This window comes from Symsagittifera roscoffensis, chromosome 4 (assembly GCF_963678635.1).
Source record: "Symsagittifera roscoffensis chromosome 4, txSymRosc1.1, whole genome shotgun sequence".
NCBI classification, from domain to species: Eukaryota; Metazoa; Xenacoelomorpha; order Acoela; family Convolutidae; genus Symsagittifera; species Symsagittifera roscoffensis.
In genome coordinates, this window is record NC_087065.1 from 70,354,868 (window position 1) to 70,372,496 (window position 17,629).

At 34.9% G+C, this 17,629-nt stretch overlaps 1 protein-coding gene across 5 annotated transcripts in view; it reads right to left on the minus strand.

Moving 5' to 3' along the window:
* The window catches only part of LOC134845305 (coiled-coil domain-containing protein 180-like), a 95,624-nt gene that overhangs the window by 39,177 nt on the left and 38,818 nt on the right, over positions 1–17,629 (minus strand). For 4 of the 5 annotated variants that reach the window (XM_063862275.1, XM_063862274.1, XM_063862272.1 and 1 more), the window contains 9 exons: positions 10,316–10,514; positions 9,561–9,793; positions 6,608–6,794; positions 5,533–5,720; positions 4,457–4,596; positions 3,644–3,820; positions 2,920–3,127; positions 2,414–2,518; positions 1,775–1,864 (listed from right to left, as the gene is read on the minus strand). In XM_063862275.1, the coding sequence (XP_063718345.1) occupies positions 1,775–1,864; positions 2,414–2,518; positions 2,920–3,127; positions 3,644–3,820; positions 4,457–4,596; positions 5,533–5,720; positions 6,608–6,794; positions 9,561–9,793; positions 10,316–10,514 (1,527 nt within the window). The remainder of the gene's footprint in view (positions 1–1,774; positions 1,865–2,413; positions 2,519–2,919; positions 3,128–3,643; positions 3,821–4,456; positions 4,597–5,532; positions 5,721–6,607; positions 6,795–9,560; positions 9,794–10,315; positions 10,515–17,629) is intronic. The other variant, XM_063862276.1, reaches the window with a different exon arrangement.

The following is a 17,629-nucleotide window of genomic DNA, read 5'->3' on the forward strand; positions in this document are numbered from 1 at the left end:
AAATTTTGTCGAAACGATCAAAGAAATTGAAAAAACAAAAGGACAACAAAGGGAGCGTCCTTGTCGCGGAATCCGCTTACATTATCAGGTCTAAGAAAATATCATGCAGTATTCTTTAACCAGAAAAAAAATTGCATGAAAGTTTTAAGAGCGGGCGTTCTCCAAAGTATGTTGCTCCTTTAGTCATAAAAATCATCATAAAAATACATTTTATCTTCATTTAAATCGTCATAAAAATACATTTTCTCAAAAAAATCAAACATATTAAATGGTTTTTAAACAAACAAACTTATATATAAGGCAAAGAGTAACTTATCGGTTCTTTATTATGGTTTGCGCTGGTATGAAAGCAGACATTTCGGTTAAAAAAGCTGATGGAGTTGATTCGCTTTAACTCGGTTTTACCGCGCCCTTGTCTGGACAAGAATTAACAGCATTTTTATCTCGAAGCTTCTTATTTTCATTTAAATAACGTAATAACGGAGGCAAATTAAATCACATAATACACTGCGCGTGAGAAAAATAAAACAAGCTAAAGATGGCCGCTAAAAGAGTCATTGTTCCGACTTTCGATACGAAAGTGACGGAATATTTGTGCTCGGGGTGGGTTTTTTTTTTCTTCAGACAAATTTCGACTTTTTAACTAGCCATTTTTGACAAAAATTTTTTATATCATTCAAAAAATATTGTTGTCCTGAGCTTAAATTTGAAAAGATATTTCACCTGTGATCATTTTTCGTAAAGTTATGAGGGTTTAAATATTGCCATTTTGGTCAATTTGGGACAATTAACGCGCGATATATTTCGCGCTATTAACGCGTAAGCGGAGATTTAATCCGTCTTTTAAATCGTTCCAAATTGGTTGAAAGAAGCTTATTTGCCATAATTGTTTTGTTGTAATGAGCAAAATCTATTCTTTTAAACTTTATATGGCGTGTGGGGGTATGATTGATTTCATAAAAAAATTTCAAATTTTAGAAATTTTTTTTCCATTTTTTTTTATTATATTTAATTTTTTTTTATGTTACTACTGCTCGATAAACCTGAAAAGGCAGTCGGAACATTCAGGGCTTTGCCCTGATACGAGCAGTCTTGTTGAGATATAAACTTTGCTAGTTTATATAGATGTGTTAACTATTTCCCAGCCTCCCCCTTTTGAACCTTGTTAACAAATTCCCCCTATGCAGGTTATATTTTAATATCCATTTCTGTTTAAAATGAGCATTTCAAAAATGTACACAATTAATTGAATGTCATAAAACAATACCAAAGGGGGAGCCTTTAGTTGGCGAGGAGGTCGAATCCCTGAGGGGTGAGGGGGGTGTGCGTCCATCTCAACCCCTCCCCTCTACATCCGCCCCTGAATACATACATTAGAACTTTCATACATTAGAAATATATACATTAGAAATATATTTTCTGAAACTTGTTTTAAATTATTGAAAAGGTGACAGCCAAAGTTGAATTTCTGAAAATCGAAATAGGGGGAAATAGTTAACAAGATCCCATTATATTAAAAACATATATTCGTCAACGTTGGTATTAAAACAGCTAATTTGAAATCAAATATTCTCTCGCCAAATTCGATTGTTTTTTTTTCTATAACAAAAACTCATATTAAAACGAAAAGTGAACTTATTTCAATGCATAACCTAAATTAGAGAAGCACAAACGCTCAAGATTAACACTATATGCGCACAGGAAGAATAAAAGAAAGAAAAACAACTATCTGGTGCAAAAACCAATTTGGAAGCAAGCAAAGGGCGTGACATACATTCGAGGTAGACATCTGCTGCATCCTAGAAGTCTTCCTTTTCAGACTAGTCGGCATGGACGCTAGTCCCGACTGCGGATGAGGCTGCAGCTGGAGAATGAAGTTAATAATTTAAGTATCTTTATTTACCCCCCCCCCTTCGCAAAACGTACCATGGATAGCGAAGAGCAATGAAATTAGTGAATTTTTATTTCAATATTTTAATTGATGTATGTCATGTATTTGGTCACCGAAAACTTATTAAAAATCTCAAGGCAGAAATCAAAGAGGTTACGCTTCCGCTTCTCAATCAAAAGGTCGTCTGTTCGAGGCCCATCATGATCCTGATCACTACTTGAGGGCGAGGCAACTCGATAAAAAAACGTTGCTTGTAATTTTTAACGAGAGGCACAACATCAGTTTTCAGAAAACTCAGGCAATTTCCTAGCCAGAAAAAAAAACTGGCGTGTAACTCTTAACAGCTTGGGTTCTCCATAATGAGCTCAACATTTCGTATTTTGCTCCTTTTCCTTGTTGATAAATCGTCTTAAAAATAAACAAAATCTGAAAATTATAAATTCTCTCATGATTGAAACGAAGAATTTGAAAGAAGAATTAATTATCAAGCTGAAGTGCATGTAGGAGTTAGAAGTCATATACCTGTGAGGGGTTCCCAGCAGCTTGGGACTGAGTCACTGGCACCTTCAGACAGTTTAGATACTCTGCCCTGGCATTGAACGTGTCAAACACTGTCACTAGCCACTCCTTAAACAGCACGTTTTAATCATTTTCAGGGCAGATCTTTAAAAAATTCTCGAGCGAGAGGAATCCGATTTTCGAAAAACTGAAAAAAAAAGTTTCCAACCTTTACCACCAAGTTGAATTTCCGAGCTCTCCCAAAGCACTTGAAAAACATCAAGCCGCAATCAAATTTTCGAAGCAGCAGGCAAATTTTTGAAAAACAAAACCAGCCAAAAATGAGATTTTGAACAACAAAAATGGCGCTAAATGATTAAAACTTGATCACATTTATGATGTTTTTTCTTCTTATTTAAACATTGTTTGGAAAGCCAAATTTCATATTTAAAAACATCTGAAAACATTACTTTAGTAGAATAAGCTGAAAATGTTTCTTGATAAAAATGGAGGAAAGAATAGAAGCTAGCCTGTAGGTCGATCGCAGTGAGGTTCTCTTTATCCGGCGATGGATGTTGGATGGCGTTTATTTTCCGATCTATCTTGCTCAGAAGGAGTGCCAGAGTCTGGCTCTGAGTGTTGCTCTCTGATGCCTCCGTCTTAATCTTCACCTGGGTGTTGGTCAGCCATCGGGACAACTTCTCAATGAAGGTCAAATCTGCCATGTGGTGCTTGAACCTTAAACCACAGAAATGGTCGGCAATTTTGACTTTTCATCAGAAAAAGAACATTTAAAACATTTTTTTTTAAAAGTACAAAAAGCGAAACAAAATTATAGTTAACATTCACAATTAAGATTCGATTAAAAATTCAGGTACAAAATCTGGGTCTTTTCTGTTATACGGTCCAAAAATATCAAAACTTTCAGTTGAGCAGGTTTTCATTGGACACTTTTTTCGCTGATATTAATTTCAACCAGTCAGATTTGAGCATTGTGATCAAACTTTCAAAACAGCAATAAGATCATTTTTAGGCCGTTTAAGAGAGAAAACCCCAAATTCTCTCTCCACGCCTTCTCGTAAAATACAAAATAAATTAGTACAAACTTGTTAATGTCACAATTTGTATGAACGAAAAAAAGTTCAAAAGTGTTCATTCTCTCATACCGACACGTTTCAGTACACTGACACATTTCAGAACAAAAATCACAGGTGATTGATTGGTAGGGGGCTGTAATGGTAATGGTGTGCTGACTTGTTTTCGAAGTTGGAGCAGACTTGGTTAGCCTTGTCCATCCTGCTGCTCTCCATACTCTCCAGATCGGCCATGATCACCCCCTCGGTCTGTTCAATCTGGCCACTCACTCGGTCCAACTGGCCCTTGTACTCTCCTATCTCTTCCACACAGAAATTGCCCCCCTCCGAAAACACCCTGGAACAAAACACACACCTTGAAAAATTGACAAACCTCACAAAACAGCAATAGAGATATAAGATATCACTAGACAGAGGCATTAGTTTACTGAACAAGAGATGTGAAAAGCGTTAAAAACTGGCTTTAATAAGATTTTTCAGGTTTTAAACAAAAGTTCTCCTTTCAGATTTTTTTTCGCCCAAAAATGGGTACATAATATTGTACGATAATAGCAAAATTATGACAAAACATTGTGAACATATACTTTCAAGGTTAAAAATGTATGAAAACTGATTAAGAATCTAAGAGAACAGAGATGCTTTAATTTATTTATTTTAAAAAACTGCTATACACTGTTTTTTTTTCTCATGGCGTTCATAACAAGTTGTAGAGCTTTTGCAATCCACTTTATAGTTCTGATAAAAGTTTTGATAAAAAACACAGAATGTTTCTGTTCGGGCTGAGCCAATGAATACATATTTAAATTTTTCTGAAAGTTTCATATAAAACGTTTCAAAAAAATTTGCTTCAGGCAGCGCCGGATTATTCAGTCAAAACATTCATTACTTTCCATTGATAATAACATTCTCATTTTTTTTTTACAAATTCTCAGATGGTACGCGTGTGTCTGCACACAAAAGCATCATGACTGACTTGAATCCCTTGATGAAGCGACTGTTGGCCTCCCGCAACATCTGGCTCGTGTCGTCCATCTTCTGCCGGAAGCTCCTCAGGTCACTCCGGATCTGGTCCATGTACAAGCCCTTCTCCTTTTTCAGCTGTGTCTGGATCTCCTGGAAACACAGAGGAAACGTAGCGTTGTGGCGCATCACTAGCGATGGTACCCAGCAATCATATGATTGCTGGTTCAAATCGCACGTCCGCTGCAACTTACAACGTTGAGCTCTTGTAAAATAACCAAGGCTTAGTTAACCTTAAATAATTAACCTTCGGGGTAGAGCTCTGGCTGGTTAACTAAAAAACAATAAACATCATTCCCAAAAGCTTGATGGATGTTGGCCTTAGTTGTTAACTGTATACATGGGCGGTACGGTACGCACGGTATTTTATTCAAGATCTGCAGAATGTTTTTATAGTGCCAACCCTGTAATCAGCAGCGGATTTAGGGGGAGGGCGGGCGGTGGCGGACTATCTCTCTTCCCTCAGGAATTTGACCCCCTGCCGACCCAAAGGGTCCTCATTTTGTACTTATTTGAGATATCCATTTTTGGTGACGGACCCGAAAATTTTTCTAAAGGAGTCTTAGGCGCCAATATATACTAATTTTGAGAGGGGAGCGCGCGTCGAAAAAACGCGATTTTTTGGTCAACATTTTTTTCAAAATTTTTTTTTGGTCAACATTTTTTTTTCACGCCTGTTTTTTTTCAAAATTTTTCGAAAGAAGGGGTCTGTTTAGTGCTTTTAGGAGAGCTATGAAAATCAATTTGGTCGACATAGTAAAAAGGTCGACAAAGCTTTCATTTTTTTAAAATGGCGCATCGGCAGTGACGGTGCCCAGTAATGATATGAATGCGGGTTCATTATAGTCTTTCGAAGCATGCAATTACTCTCAGAACCTTTTTTTTTTCATTTTAATAATTGGCATCCAAAATTTTTTAATATAATAATATAGTTAAGAGCATGAAATCAACAACATACTTTAGTTCTCACATCAAAACCTTGTTTTCGAAAAAAAAACGTGTTTTTTTTGCAGCAAGGTCATCGCCTACCTGTAGTTTCTGAGATTTGGTAGCATTGACAAACACGGCTTCCAGAGCCTGAATGGCAGTCTTGAAGTTGTCGTGGAACGAGTCGTGTTTGGAAGACATGTCTACAAACTCTTTCCGCAAGTCGTTGAGAGTCTGATTCACACCTTTGATGTGTCGGTCTACTCTTTCCGAATGCATCACCAACTCGGCTGAAAACATTAAAAAGGTCAAAGGAAATTAAGTTCTGCTTTGAAACCCGCAACTAAGTCGTCCCTTGTCTGTTTTCGGTTCCATTGACAAATTGGGGAAAAATATACCGCACAATTGGCTGGTAATGAAATTGGAAGCAAAGCTTCGAAATAGAGCTATTAAACTCTTTCGTACCAAAAGTGATTCCAAATATCCGATTTTCGTAGCAAATTTAACACATCGGCGATCAAAATCATGTCTGAATGAGATTAAGAATTAAGTAGAAAATTATGTAAAAAAGAGATGCAACCCGAAAGGCTGATGCCTTTTTGGTATTCTCCCAAGTCGAACTAAATTGTCAACGTACAATTTCATGGAATGTATGTTTATAAGTTTTGGCTTAAAAATTAAATTATTATTATTTACAAAAAAAATTGCGAAAATAAAATTATTATTATTTACAAAAAAAATGCAAAACAGTAAAATTGGAGCCTTGAGACTACCGAGGAGATAAGCGTCTCCGATTGTCTAGGTTCCATTTGCAAAATACTTTTGTAATTTGCTCTATTTCTAATTCATACTTAAAAAAACAAGCCGAGTAATTAAAAATTAGCCAAAGAAACGAACTGAACTTAAAAAGAAATCAAAAGTCAAATCGCGAAAAATCAAAATTGAGAGTAATCAAATTTTAACACTTTTTCCAAGAAAAAAATTTTAAAAAAATATTCAGGACCTACCTAAAAGTACTCACAACGTTCATTTCTCTTAATAAGAATTCAAACCTAGACCATATATACTTATATGCAAACATGAGTTCAAAATGAACTCAAAAAACACGAACTCAAAATGTCTTCCAAAAAACTTTCCGAAATTTGAACTCAAGATGAACTGGAAAATGTGAACTGACCGGCTCTGACATTGTGAATGTCTATCTCGGCCCTCTTGGCCCTGGGTTCATGCAGGTGCAACTTCAGCTGCAACTCATTCTTCAGCTCGTTCGTCTTGGCGCTCACTATGCTGTTTGCCCTCTGGTCAGACTCCTTGCGCCACTTTTCCAGCTGCTCCAGGAAGTGATGACGCATCTCGCGCTTCACCTGTTGTTAAAAAAATCAAAGGGCCACTCTCTTAGCAGAAAATCTTGGTGGCAGAAAATTTGGATCTTTAACTATCAGTCCCCCCCCCCCCTGGTACTTCGAAACAAATCTCCCACTTTTGCAAATGGGGATATTTAAAGAGATGCAAAACTGTTGACCCGATCATATCAAATGAATATCAATCATTCAACACAGAGGCCAAGTTGCTCTTCGCATACACAAGCAAAATAATGACCGATAACGCTACTGGGAAAAACTTAATGAGTAAAACTTTGAGTCTACAAAAATACTTCAGTCACGCACGGCAATTATGAGTCTACATAACTGCTAAGTGACGAAAGCCAATTATGACGCATTAGCAGTACCAGTCTATTTGAAAAAAAAAATTACCAACTAACATGTCTCAATTTATAGAGGGGACGCATTTTAGCTAGTATACGAAAAGTTTGTATAAAACATCCGATCCTGCCCAGGCTCAAACCCACTTATTTTGTTGCTGGCTCGTATCAGTGCAAAGTATTGATTGTTCCATTTGATTTTTAACGTCAATGGATTAGTGTTAGGTCTTAGATAATAAGTGAAATTAAAAGAAAAACTAAAAAAATCAAAGTTTTTTTCGATTTTTTTTAAATCATCGAAATATTAAGAAAAAATTGCGTTCCCACCCACACGCCATACAAAGTACAAAGTGATAGATTTTGCTCCGAGTAACAAATCAAATATGGCAAACAAGCTTCCTGGAACCAATTTGGAAAGATTTCTAAGACGGATTAAATCTCCGCTTACGCGTTAATAGCACGATATTTATCGCGCATTAATTGTCCCAAATTGCCCTAAATGGCAATTTTTAAACCCCATTAGTTAACAAAAAATAATAATAGATGAAATATCTTTCCAAATTTAAGCTCAGGACAACAATACTTTTTGAATGATAAAAAAAATCCCGTCAAAAATGGCTAGTTAAAAAAACGAAAATTGTCCAAAGAAAAAAAACCACCCGAGCACAAATATTCCATTATTTTTGTTACGAAAGTCGAAGCAATAATAGTCCGTGTTAAAATCCTTAGCATTGGCTGTACTTAGTAGTTGGTTATTGATCAAAATGAACACTTTCAAAATGAACTCATTTTATCAACAATATTTGCGACTTAGGTTGAAAAAAAGATAGTTCATACTATAAAACAAGCATTGCTTGTGTGAACATATTCAATCAAATCTTTTCAGAATTTCTTCCAGATTCATGAATATACAAATCTTGATTGTCTAAAAACATCCGCCCATATTCGTAACGATCAAAATCTGGCAACCAAAGATATTAATGCACAAATTTGGCTGGCTGAAAACAATTTATTCTCAAAAAATTAATTGAAAAACTTGTGAAGTCCCCTTAAGTGAATTCCCCACAGTTAAAATAATTATAACTCTCAAAGATAAAAATGATTTTTTATTAATATTTGGTTATAGCTCATATCACCATTGACAAAAAATTCAAAATTTCAAAATTTTTATTGGATACGACCAGTTGTCAAAGTTAGGCAAGGATAGCCGGTTGCTGTGCAAGTCGCACAAAAACTTCCGACCACAAAATTTAAAAAATTAATCATAAAAACAGTTTATACATATTTTTAAATTGTGTTGTTCATTTTTTGATTGTGGTGTGTAGAAAAGATCTGAACGAAGTCTTTAGCCTCCAGTGGTCGGAAAAAACATGGTTTACACAGAGGCGAAGCTGCGCTTTGCAAACACTAGTGAGAACATGAAAAAAAACAGCTCTATGAAGTGCAAAATTGAAAAGTAGAAAGAAGCCTTGAATTAGTAAAACTTCAACTAGGTATCGGATTGGAATCTACAACCTATTGAGTCCTAGAAACTATAATTCTCGCGCACTAACCATTCAGCTACGGACTATTAATCACTGACAAACTCTAGTCACAAGTAAAGCAGAGAACAGATACTATGCTATTCAATTTTCAATGCTACAGTGAAATTTCTATATAAAAGAACACTTTCAAAACTCGAAAAAATGATTGTACTCGTGGAGTGATTGAAATGATCTTTCAAAAAATGACAATCACGACAATTTAAAGAAAACAAGATTAACCGGTTACTGTGCAAGTAGCACAGGATGTTCCGACCAAGTTCATTTAAAAGATAAAAGAAAACGTTTTTTTTTTTCTTTTTTTTTTTTTCAATTTAGTGCCATGTTTTATGCGTGATATGTTAAGAAAAATAGACGAACGCGGAAAAGTTAATGAATAAAGCTTATTCAACAATTTATTTTCGTCTCAAAAAATTGACAAAAAGCTAAAAAAAAAAAAGAAAAAAATTTGAAAAATTTTCTTAAATTTGTTGTAAATGTTAAGCACTAAATCTTCTTCATCTTTTTTGACTTTATTTTTTCAAGTAAGCGCTAAAGGAAGCTCTGAAAACACATTTCTATTTCTTTAAATCAAACTTTCTAATCCAAAATAAACAATTTTTATATAGCCTACGTTACTCGATCGAAATTAGACTAAAATTCAAGTTTCAAACCGCTTTTTTTTCTCGACACTGGGACAACTTTTAGAACTTTTTTAAGATCTTCCGAATCACGGCAGAAAGAGTTTTATTATGATATATCACTGGAAATTTCTGAGGATTATTTGTGGTACATCATTTTGGGTGGAAAGCAAAAAACTAATAAAAAAAACACTTGAATACAGAGTTCCTCCCGACTTTCAATAGTCGGAACAATAACACTAGTCTAATTAATGTAATGACACGAACCTTTTGGAAGTGTGACCTCGGCAGTGCACACGTATTCAAGTGATTCCGTTGAGGATGAACAGTAGTGCCGTCCGCCTCCTCGTCTTCCGGATCCTCATTCGAGTCCTCGGGAAACTGTTGCTCGTCGGCAGCACCCCCAGTCGTCCCCTTGTCTTTCGCCTCCACAGTCGATTCAGAGATGTCGTCTTCCGTCAGCTCAATTCCGTCTCCCGAATCACCCAACTTTCCTTTACCTGGAACGAAACTTTGATTTTTTTAGTCAAGTTTCAAAATCATAATCTTGTTTCCATCATATGACAAAGTCAAGTGTTCTATATTCCTTGAAACATCTATTTAGTTTTAATTCAAATGCCACCAAATAAAGTAAATTTACAACAATTGCACCATGGTTCGCTATACGAGCTCATTCGCTCAGCAAACAACAACCCTCATTCGCTCAGCAAACAACAACCGCTCAGCAAACGACAACCATCTAATTGTTGCTCGGAAAAAAAATCTTAAAATCTTCGATAAAACTGCGCTGAAAAAAAGTGAATGCGATGGTTGAACTTCAATGAATCATTTTTATAATCTGTTGTTTTCAGTATTACCAGACAGAGGCGGATCTAGGATTTTCTTACAGGACAGGTATGTTCCGAAAAAATTCAAAAATTTTATCGACTGTTTACGTTCATAACTTGATGGCCAGGTAGTTTGGTTGGTGAAGGGACATCAACTAAATCTGCCCCAGTTATCAGAAACCCAAGTTGACTGACCTTTAGACTTATTTGACTGTTCCAGACTACTCGATGAGTCATCAGGAGTGTCAATGACCCCGTCTGACCCGGCCACAGATAGGACGAAGAACTGGACTCCAGTTGACATCTGGATGATCTCTTTCACAGTTCTCTTCATCTTCTGTTCTTTAGTCTCAGTTGACTTGTTAGCCCCATCCACTCCCGCTAGAGCTTTCATCTAAAGTTAAAATTAGAGCTCAATTCAACATCCTCCAACCGAGCGTTCAATTGTGAAGCGCTGCATGTAAAATGCTGCGTTCTGATTGGCGGAAATTTTCTACTCCGAACTTCCCCCTAAACGGATTGTTAAATTGGTCCAATATTAGTTATTTTTCCGACTTTCCAAAAAAAAACGGATTTTCTATTTAGCTAATGGAACTCAAATAATGATGATGTTGTATTAGATTAGTCCAGGAATACAAGCAATTATATAAAACAAATCAGTTTTCGGAAAAAAATGACACATAAAAAGCCCCGTATTGACCAGGACCGCCATTTCGACAAAACTCTCAGCATTAAGTGCAAAAATTCTAATCTGACTGACCAAAAATTCGTAAAAATAGTGATGAAAATAAGATTTTTTGTCCAACTTGAAGGCGTAAAAACAAACATATTCAGCAACAGGGACAGCAAAATTTCCTCACAGTATCAACATTAATAGGCGAAATACAACATTGTAAGTATCAATTCTGGTGGTTGATTTTTTAAAAATCTGACTTGTTCGACAAAGTTGTGTCCATAACTCTGAAAATTTGATGATTAAACCATTGTTAATTTATAGAACTGAAATATTCGATAAATCATAATAATGAAGAAGATGAATTTTTTCGAGCCAGAAACAGCTTAAGCAATGTGGAAGACACCTCGTAGTTACAAGTTAAAGTATGATAAGACATAAGAGAATCAACTTGAATTTAATTAAATGCCGTCGCCAATGACGGTAAGTGATGGTTACGCTAATTTAAGCGATGACCTTGATATTACTAATTAATTACTTAATAACATAATATAGGTACGTCATACATAGTCACCACTAAAAGTACGAATCAAAGAACAGATCTAGAAATTATGGTGCAAACCACAACTATTTCATCCCTCTACAAATTGAGTATCTTTAATTTTTGCCCCAGCGACATGATTTGTTATATCAGTCATGATTCCAGCAGAATAAGTTGTCAAACTCGAGACAAAAACTGGTTATGAAAACGTCCGCCGATGACCTAGAACTCGCAATAAAAAAACTCAAAGTTTACGCAGAGCGACAACTGGCAAAAATCAAAATTAATTCAAAACTAACTTTGGCAAGTAGCGACCGCTTGCTTCGGTTTTTTATTCTGTAATTTTTTGACTTTCTAACTGAGTGATTCCGAGAGTCCGTTTTAATTGTTCAAGCAGGTCTAAAAGCGCAGCGGAAGCGTGCTGGGACCATATCACAGAAGACGGTAGATCGAAACTAGCTACTGTTAAAGTAGAAACTACAAGTGCAGAAACTCAAACCCAATATACCTCGGAGTTTTTTTTTAAATCAAACACTCTGTCTTATCCAAACTTGGAAAAATTAATGCAACCCAACACGAAGTGCAATTTCATTTTGAAAACCAGACAGCAAGAAAAACTTCTGCAGACCAACACCAAAAACTGAATAACTTTAAGTATAATATTAAATACACATTTTGATTGAAATCAAATAAAGTTTTACATCCATTATGAGGCTTAAAACTCATAAAAAATGAACAAACCACCAGAAAATATGCAATCAGAAAGGAAAAGATCTATGGAAATTAATAAAAATGAAACTGAGATTCTGTTTTCATTCTTCGAGCAGGATTGCGCAGCGTAAGCGTGCTGGGCCGATAACCCAGAGGTCGGTAGATCAAAACTACCTCCTGCTAAACAAGAAGCTTCATGTGCACTAATTCAAATCCCATATACCTTCGGATTCCTTAAACTTAAATACTCTGTCTCATCCAAACGTGGAAAAAATAATGGAATCCAATTTCAATTAAAAAACGAGATAGCAAGAAAAAATTCTCCAGACCAGCACCAAAAACGGAATATTTGTCAAGTAAATTATTGAATACACACTTTTTTGATTGATATAAAATAAAGTTTTACGTCCATTACGAGGGCTTAAATCTCATGACGAAAAAAAAAACAAACCACAAAAAAATGCAACCAAGCAGAAAAGATCAATGGAAAAAATATAAAATGAAACTGAGAGTCTGGTTTAATTCTTCAAGCAGGATCGCGCAGCCGAAGCGTGCAGGGTTTACCCCAGAGGTCGATTTATCGCACCTAACTCCTGCTAAACGAGTATCTTCATGTGCACAAACTCAAATCCCAAATACCTTCGGATTGCCTAAAATCAAATACTATGTCTCATCCAAACTTAGAAAAATAATGCAGCCCAACACGAAATCAAATTTCAATTTGAAAACCAGTCAGCAAGAAAAATTTCTGCAGACCAATACCAGAAACTGAACACTTTTTAGGTAAAATATTGGATACACACAATTTTGATTGGAACAAAAAAAAACGTTTTACATCCATTATGAAGGCTTAAAACTGATGACAATTGAACAAGCATTAAAAAAAGCAATCAAGCAGAAAAGATCTTTGAAAAAATATAAAAGGAAACTGAGAGTCGGTTTTAATTCGTCAAGCAGGATGGGGAAGCGGAAGCATTCTGGGCCCAGAAACCAGAAATCGGAAGATCGAAACTACCTCCTGCTCAAAGACTACCGTCATGTGCACAAACTCAAACTCATAAAAATGAAACCTCAAAAAAGCAATCAAGTAAAAGAGGTTTATGAAAAAAATAAACGAAATGAAACTTAGAGTTCGTTTTGATTGCACAAGCAGGATGGCTCATCGAAAGCGTGCTGGACCTATCAACCAGAAGTCGGTATAACGAAACTACCTCCTGCTAAAAGAGAATCTTCAAGTGCACAAACTCAAATCCAAGTTACCTTGGGATTTTTTTGTAAATCAAACACTGTCTCATCCAAACTTGAAAAAAAATGCAACCCAACACGGAATCCAATTTCAATTTGAAAACCAGATAGGAAGAAAAAATTCTGCAGACCAACACCATAAACTGAATAGTTTAAGTGTTATATTGAATACACACATTTTGATTGAAATCAAATAACGTTTTACATCCATCATGAGGGCTTAAAACTCATGACAATTGAAAAAACATCAAAAAAACATGCAATCAAGAATAAAATATCTATACACAGCATAAATAAAATGAACCTAAGAGCCCGTTTTGATTGTACAAGCAGGATGGCTAATCGAAAGCGTGCTGGACCTATCAACCAGAAGTCGGTATATCGAAACTACCTCCTGCTAAAAGAGAATCTTCAAGCTCACAAACTCAAATCCAATATACCTTGGATTTTTTTTTAAATCAAACACTCTGTCTTATCCAAACTTAGAAAAAATATTGCAACCCAACACGGAATCCAATTTTATTTTAAAACCAGACAGCATGAAAAAATTCTGTGGACCAACACCATAAACTGAATGATTTTAATGTAAATATTGAATACACACATTTTTGATTGAAATAAAATAACGTTTTACATCCATTATGAGGGCTTAAAACTCAAGACAAATGAACAAACCACAAAAAATGCAATCAAGCAGAAAACATCTATGGAAACAATATAGAAGTAAACTGTTTTAATTCTTCAAGCGGGATGGCTCATCGAAAGCTTGCTGGACCTATCAACCAGAAGTCGGTATATTGAAACTACCTCCTGCCAAAAGAGAATCTTTAAGTGCAAAAACTCAAATCCAAAAGAACTTGAGATTTTTTTAAATCAAACACTCTGTCTCGTCCAAACTTGGAAAAAATAATGCGACCAAGCACGAAATCTGATTTCAATTTGAAAACCAGACAGCAAGAAAAACTTCTGCGGACAAAAATCAAAATTTCATTAGTTTTAGGTTGAATAAAAACTACACATATTTTTGATTGAAGCAAAATAACGCTTTACATCCATTAGGAAGCAGAAAAGATTTATGAAAAAAATAAATAAATGAAAAGAAACTAAGAGTCTGTTTTCATTGAACAAGCACGATGGCGCAGCGAAAGAGTGCTGGGCCAATAACCCAGAAGGCTGTAGATCCAAACTACCTCATGCTTAAAGAGAATCTCCATGCTCAAAATTTCAAATCGATCATACCTTGAGATTTTTTCAAACAAAACATTCTGTCTCATCGAAACTTGGAAAAAAATCGCAATCAAATAGAAAAGATCTATGAAAAAACATGGAATTGAGCTATGAGTCCGATAAATAATTCCGGCAGGATGGAGCAGCGGAAATGTGCTGAGCTCATTACTCAGAGGTTGTGAGATCGAAACTAACTCCTGTTTAAAGGGAATGTTTATGTGCAAAAACTCAAAACCAATATACCTTGGGATTTTTTTTACAAACTATTCTGTCTAATTGAAACTTGGAAAAAGTCACCCAGCAAGAATTTTATTTCAATTTAAAAGCCAGACAGCAAGAAAAAGCTCTCCAGACCATCTGCAGACCAATATCAAACATTAATTAGTTTTTAGGTTAACTATTGGACACACACTTTTTTTGATTGAAATTAAATAAAGTTTAACATCCATTATGAAGGCTTAACTCATGACAATTGAAAAAACCTCGAAAAAACATCGCAATCAAGCAGAAAAGATCTATGAAAAAATATATGAAATAAAACTAAGAGTCCATTTCACTTGTTCAAGTAGGATTGTGCAGCGGAAGCGTGCTGGGCCCGTAACACAGAGGTCAAAATAGCGAAACTACTAAGTGCTAAAAGAGCGTTTTTTTAATCAAAGTTTTCTGTCTCATCAAAACGTGGAAAAATTAAAGCAACCATACACAATATCTGATTTCAGTTTGAAAGCCAGACAGAAATAAAAAATTCTGCAGACAAATATCAAACGTTCATTAATTCTTACGTTAAATATTGAACACACAAATTTTTGATTGTAAAAAAATAACGTTTTACATCTATAATGAAGAAGAAAAGACCTATGAAAAAAAGAAATGAAACTTAAGAGTCCGTTTTACTCAACAAGCTGGATGCCGCAGCAGAAGCTTGCTAGTCCCGAAACCCAGAGGTCGGTAGATCGAATCGAAACTACCTCCTGCTGAAAGACAATCTTCTTGTGCAAAAACTCAAATCCAATAAACTTGGCAGCCTTTTTAAGTCAAAACATTCTTTTTCATCAAAATTTCTAAAGATTGAAGCAACTCAACACGAAATCTAATTTCAATGTGAAAGCCAGACGGCAAGAAAATTTTATACAGACCATCTGCAGACCAATATCAAACATTCATTATATCTTAGGTTAACAATTGAACACACATATATTTTTGATTGAAAAAAAATGAGTTATTACATCTATTATGAAGGCTTAAAACTTATGACAATTGAAGAAAACTAAAATAAAATGAAATCAAGCAGAAAAGACCTATGAAAAAATATGCAAAAAAGTAAGAGTCCGTTTTGAGTGTTCAAGCAGGATGGCTCAGCGGAGGCGTACTGAGCCCAGAACCCAGTGGTCGGGATATCGAAATTACCTGCTGCTAAAATAGAATCTTGACGTGCAAAAACTCAAATTTAAGATTTCTTGGATTTTTTTTTCAAATCAAAGTATTCTTTTTATCAAAACATGCAAAAAATTATTACAGTTTAACACGAAATTTATTTACAATTCGAATGTCAGACAGCAAGAAAAATTTCCGCTGCCTTATATCAAATATTGAATAATTTTTAGGTAAAATCTTGGATACACGCACTTTTGATTGAAATAAAATAATGTTTTGCATCCAACTTAAAGGCTTCAAGCTTATGACTATTGAGCAAACCTAAAAAAATGAATAAAAAACGTGTGAGGCCCATAACGCATAGGTCTGCAGATCAAAACTAGCACCTGCTTAAACAGAAAATTTCTTTTATAAAAACAAATCAAATACAGCTTGGGAGGTTCTTAAAATCTAAACATTCCGTCTCATCGAAGCTTGGAGTATTTATTGCAATCTCACAAAAAAAATATTTCAAAATGAAAGCCAGACAGCAAGAAATATTTCTGGGCACCAATATCAAAAATTGAATAGTTTTCAGGTTAAATATGGAATACACAATTTTCGATTGAAAAAAAAATAGCCAGCCCGCCTCCAATAATAAATTAGCTCGGAAAAAATTAGTTAAAGTTCTTATCAAGCATGAAACTTTGAACAATATCAAATTAGGCCATATCGTAAATCGGTTAGAAAAACGTTAGGTTTCAAAGAACTAATCGGTTCCCAAAATTCAAAGAACGAACAAGTTCCCAAAAAAATGAAGTTTTTCTAATCAAGCTACTCAAGCTATTGAACATTGAAAAAATTTACAATTTTTCAAGAAGCAAAAAAAATGGGGAACCTTTAGGTTTTCTATAGGAGCTATTCAAGCAATGAAATATTGAATTAATCCAAATGTTTCATCGAACAAATCAGTTCGCAAAAATAGTAAATTTATTTTAGGCAAGCTATCAAAGCAAACGGACTACGAAAATGTTCACGTTCTTTGACGGATTCACGTTATCAGTTGGTCAATAATTAGTTTTCTTTAATAAGCTATACAAGCTAAGAAACTTTTAAAAAATTACTGTTGTTCCACAGAACGAATCAGTTGGCGAAAAATTAAAGTTTTTCCAAGCAAGCTATAAGAACTATGCAACTTTGAAAAATTTCAAGTTTCTTCACACACCAAGTCTGTTCGTGTATAGCTTTAAAATTTTCTAAGTATGCTTTTAAAATATGAAATTTTGAATTGTTTCAAGTTTTTTCGTAGATTGAATCGGTTCGCGAAAACTTTAGGTTTTTCTAAGCCAGCTTTTCAAGCTATGAAATTTTCAAATACTTCAAGTTAATTCATCGATTGCCTCGGTTTGCGAAAAGCTATAAATTGTTCGAAGCAAGCTATTCATTCTATAAACTTTTGAAATACTTCAAGTTATTCCGTGGACCGATTCGGTTCGCAAAAATTTCAAGTTTTTCTCAGCAAGCTTTTAAAGACATGAAAAATTGAAGTTTTTCGTCAAGTTATTTCGTAAATTGAATCGGCTCGCGAAAATTTTAAAATTTAAAATAACTTCTAAGCGACATTTTTAAGGTAGAAAATTTGAAATATTTCAAGTTTTTCAGACAGCGAATCTGTTCGCGAAAAGCTTCAAAGTTTTCTATACAATTTTTTTTCAAGCTATGAAGTTTTGAGTTATTTCAAGTTATTGCATAGACAGAA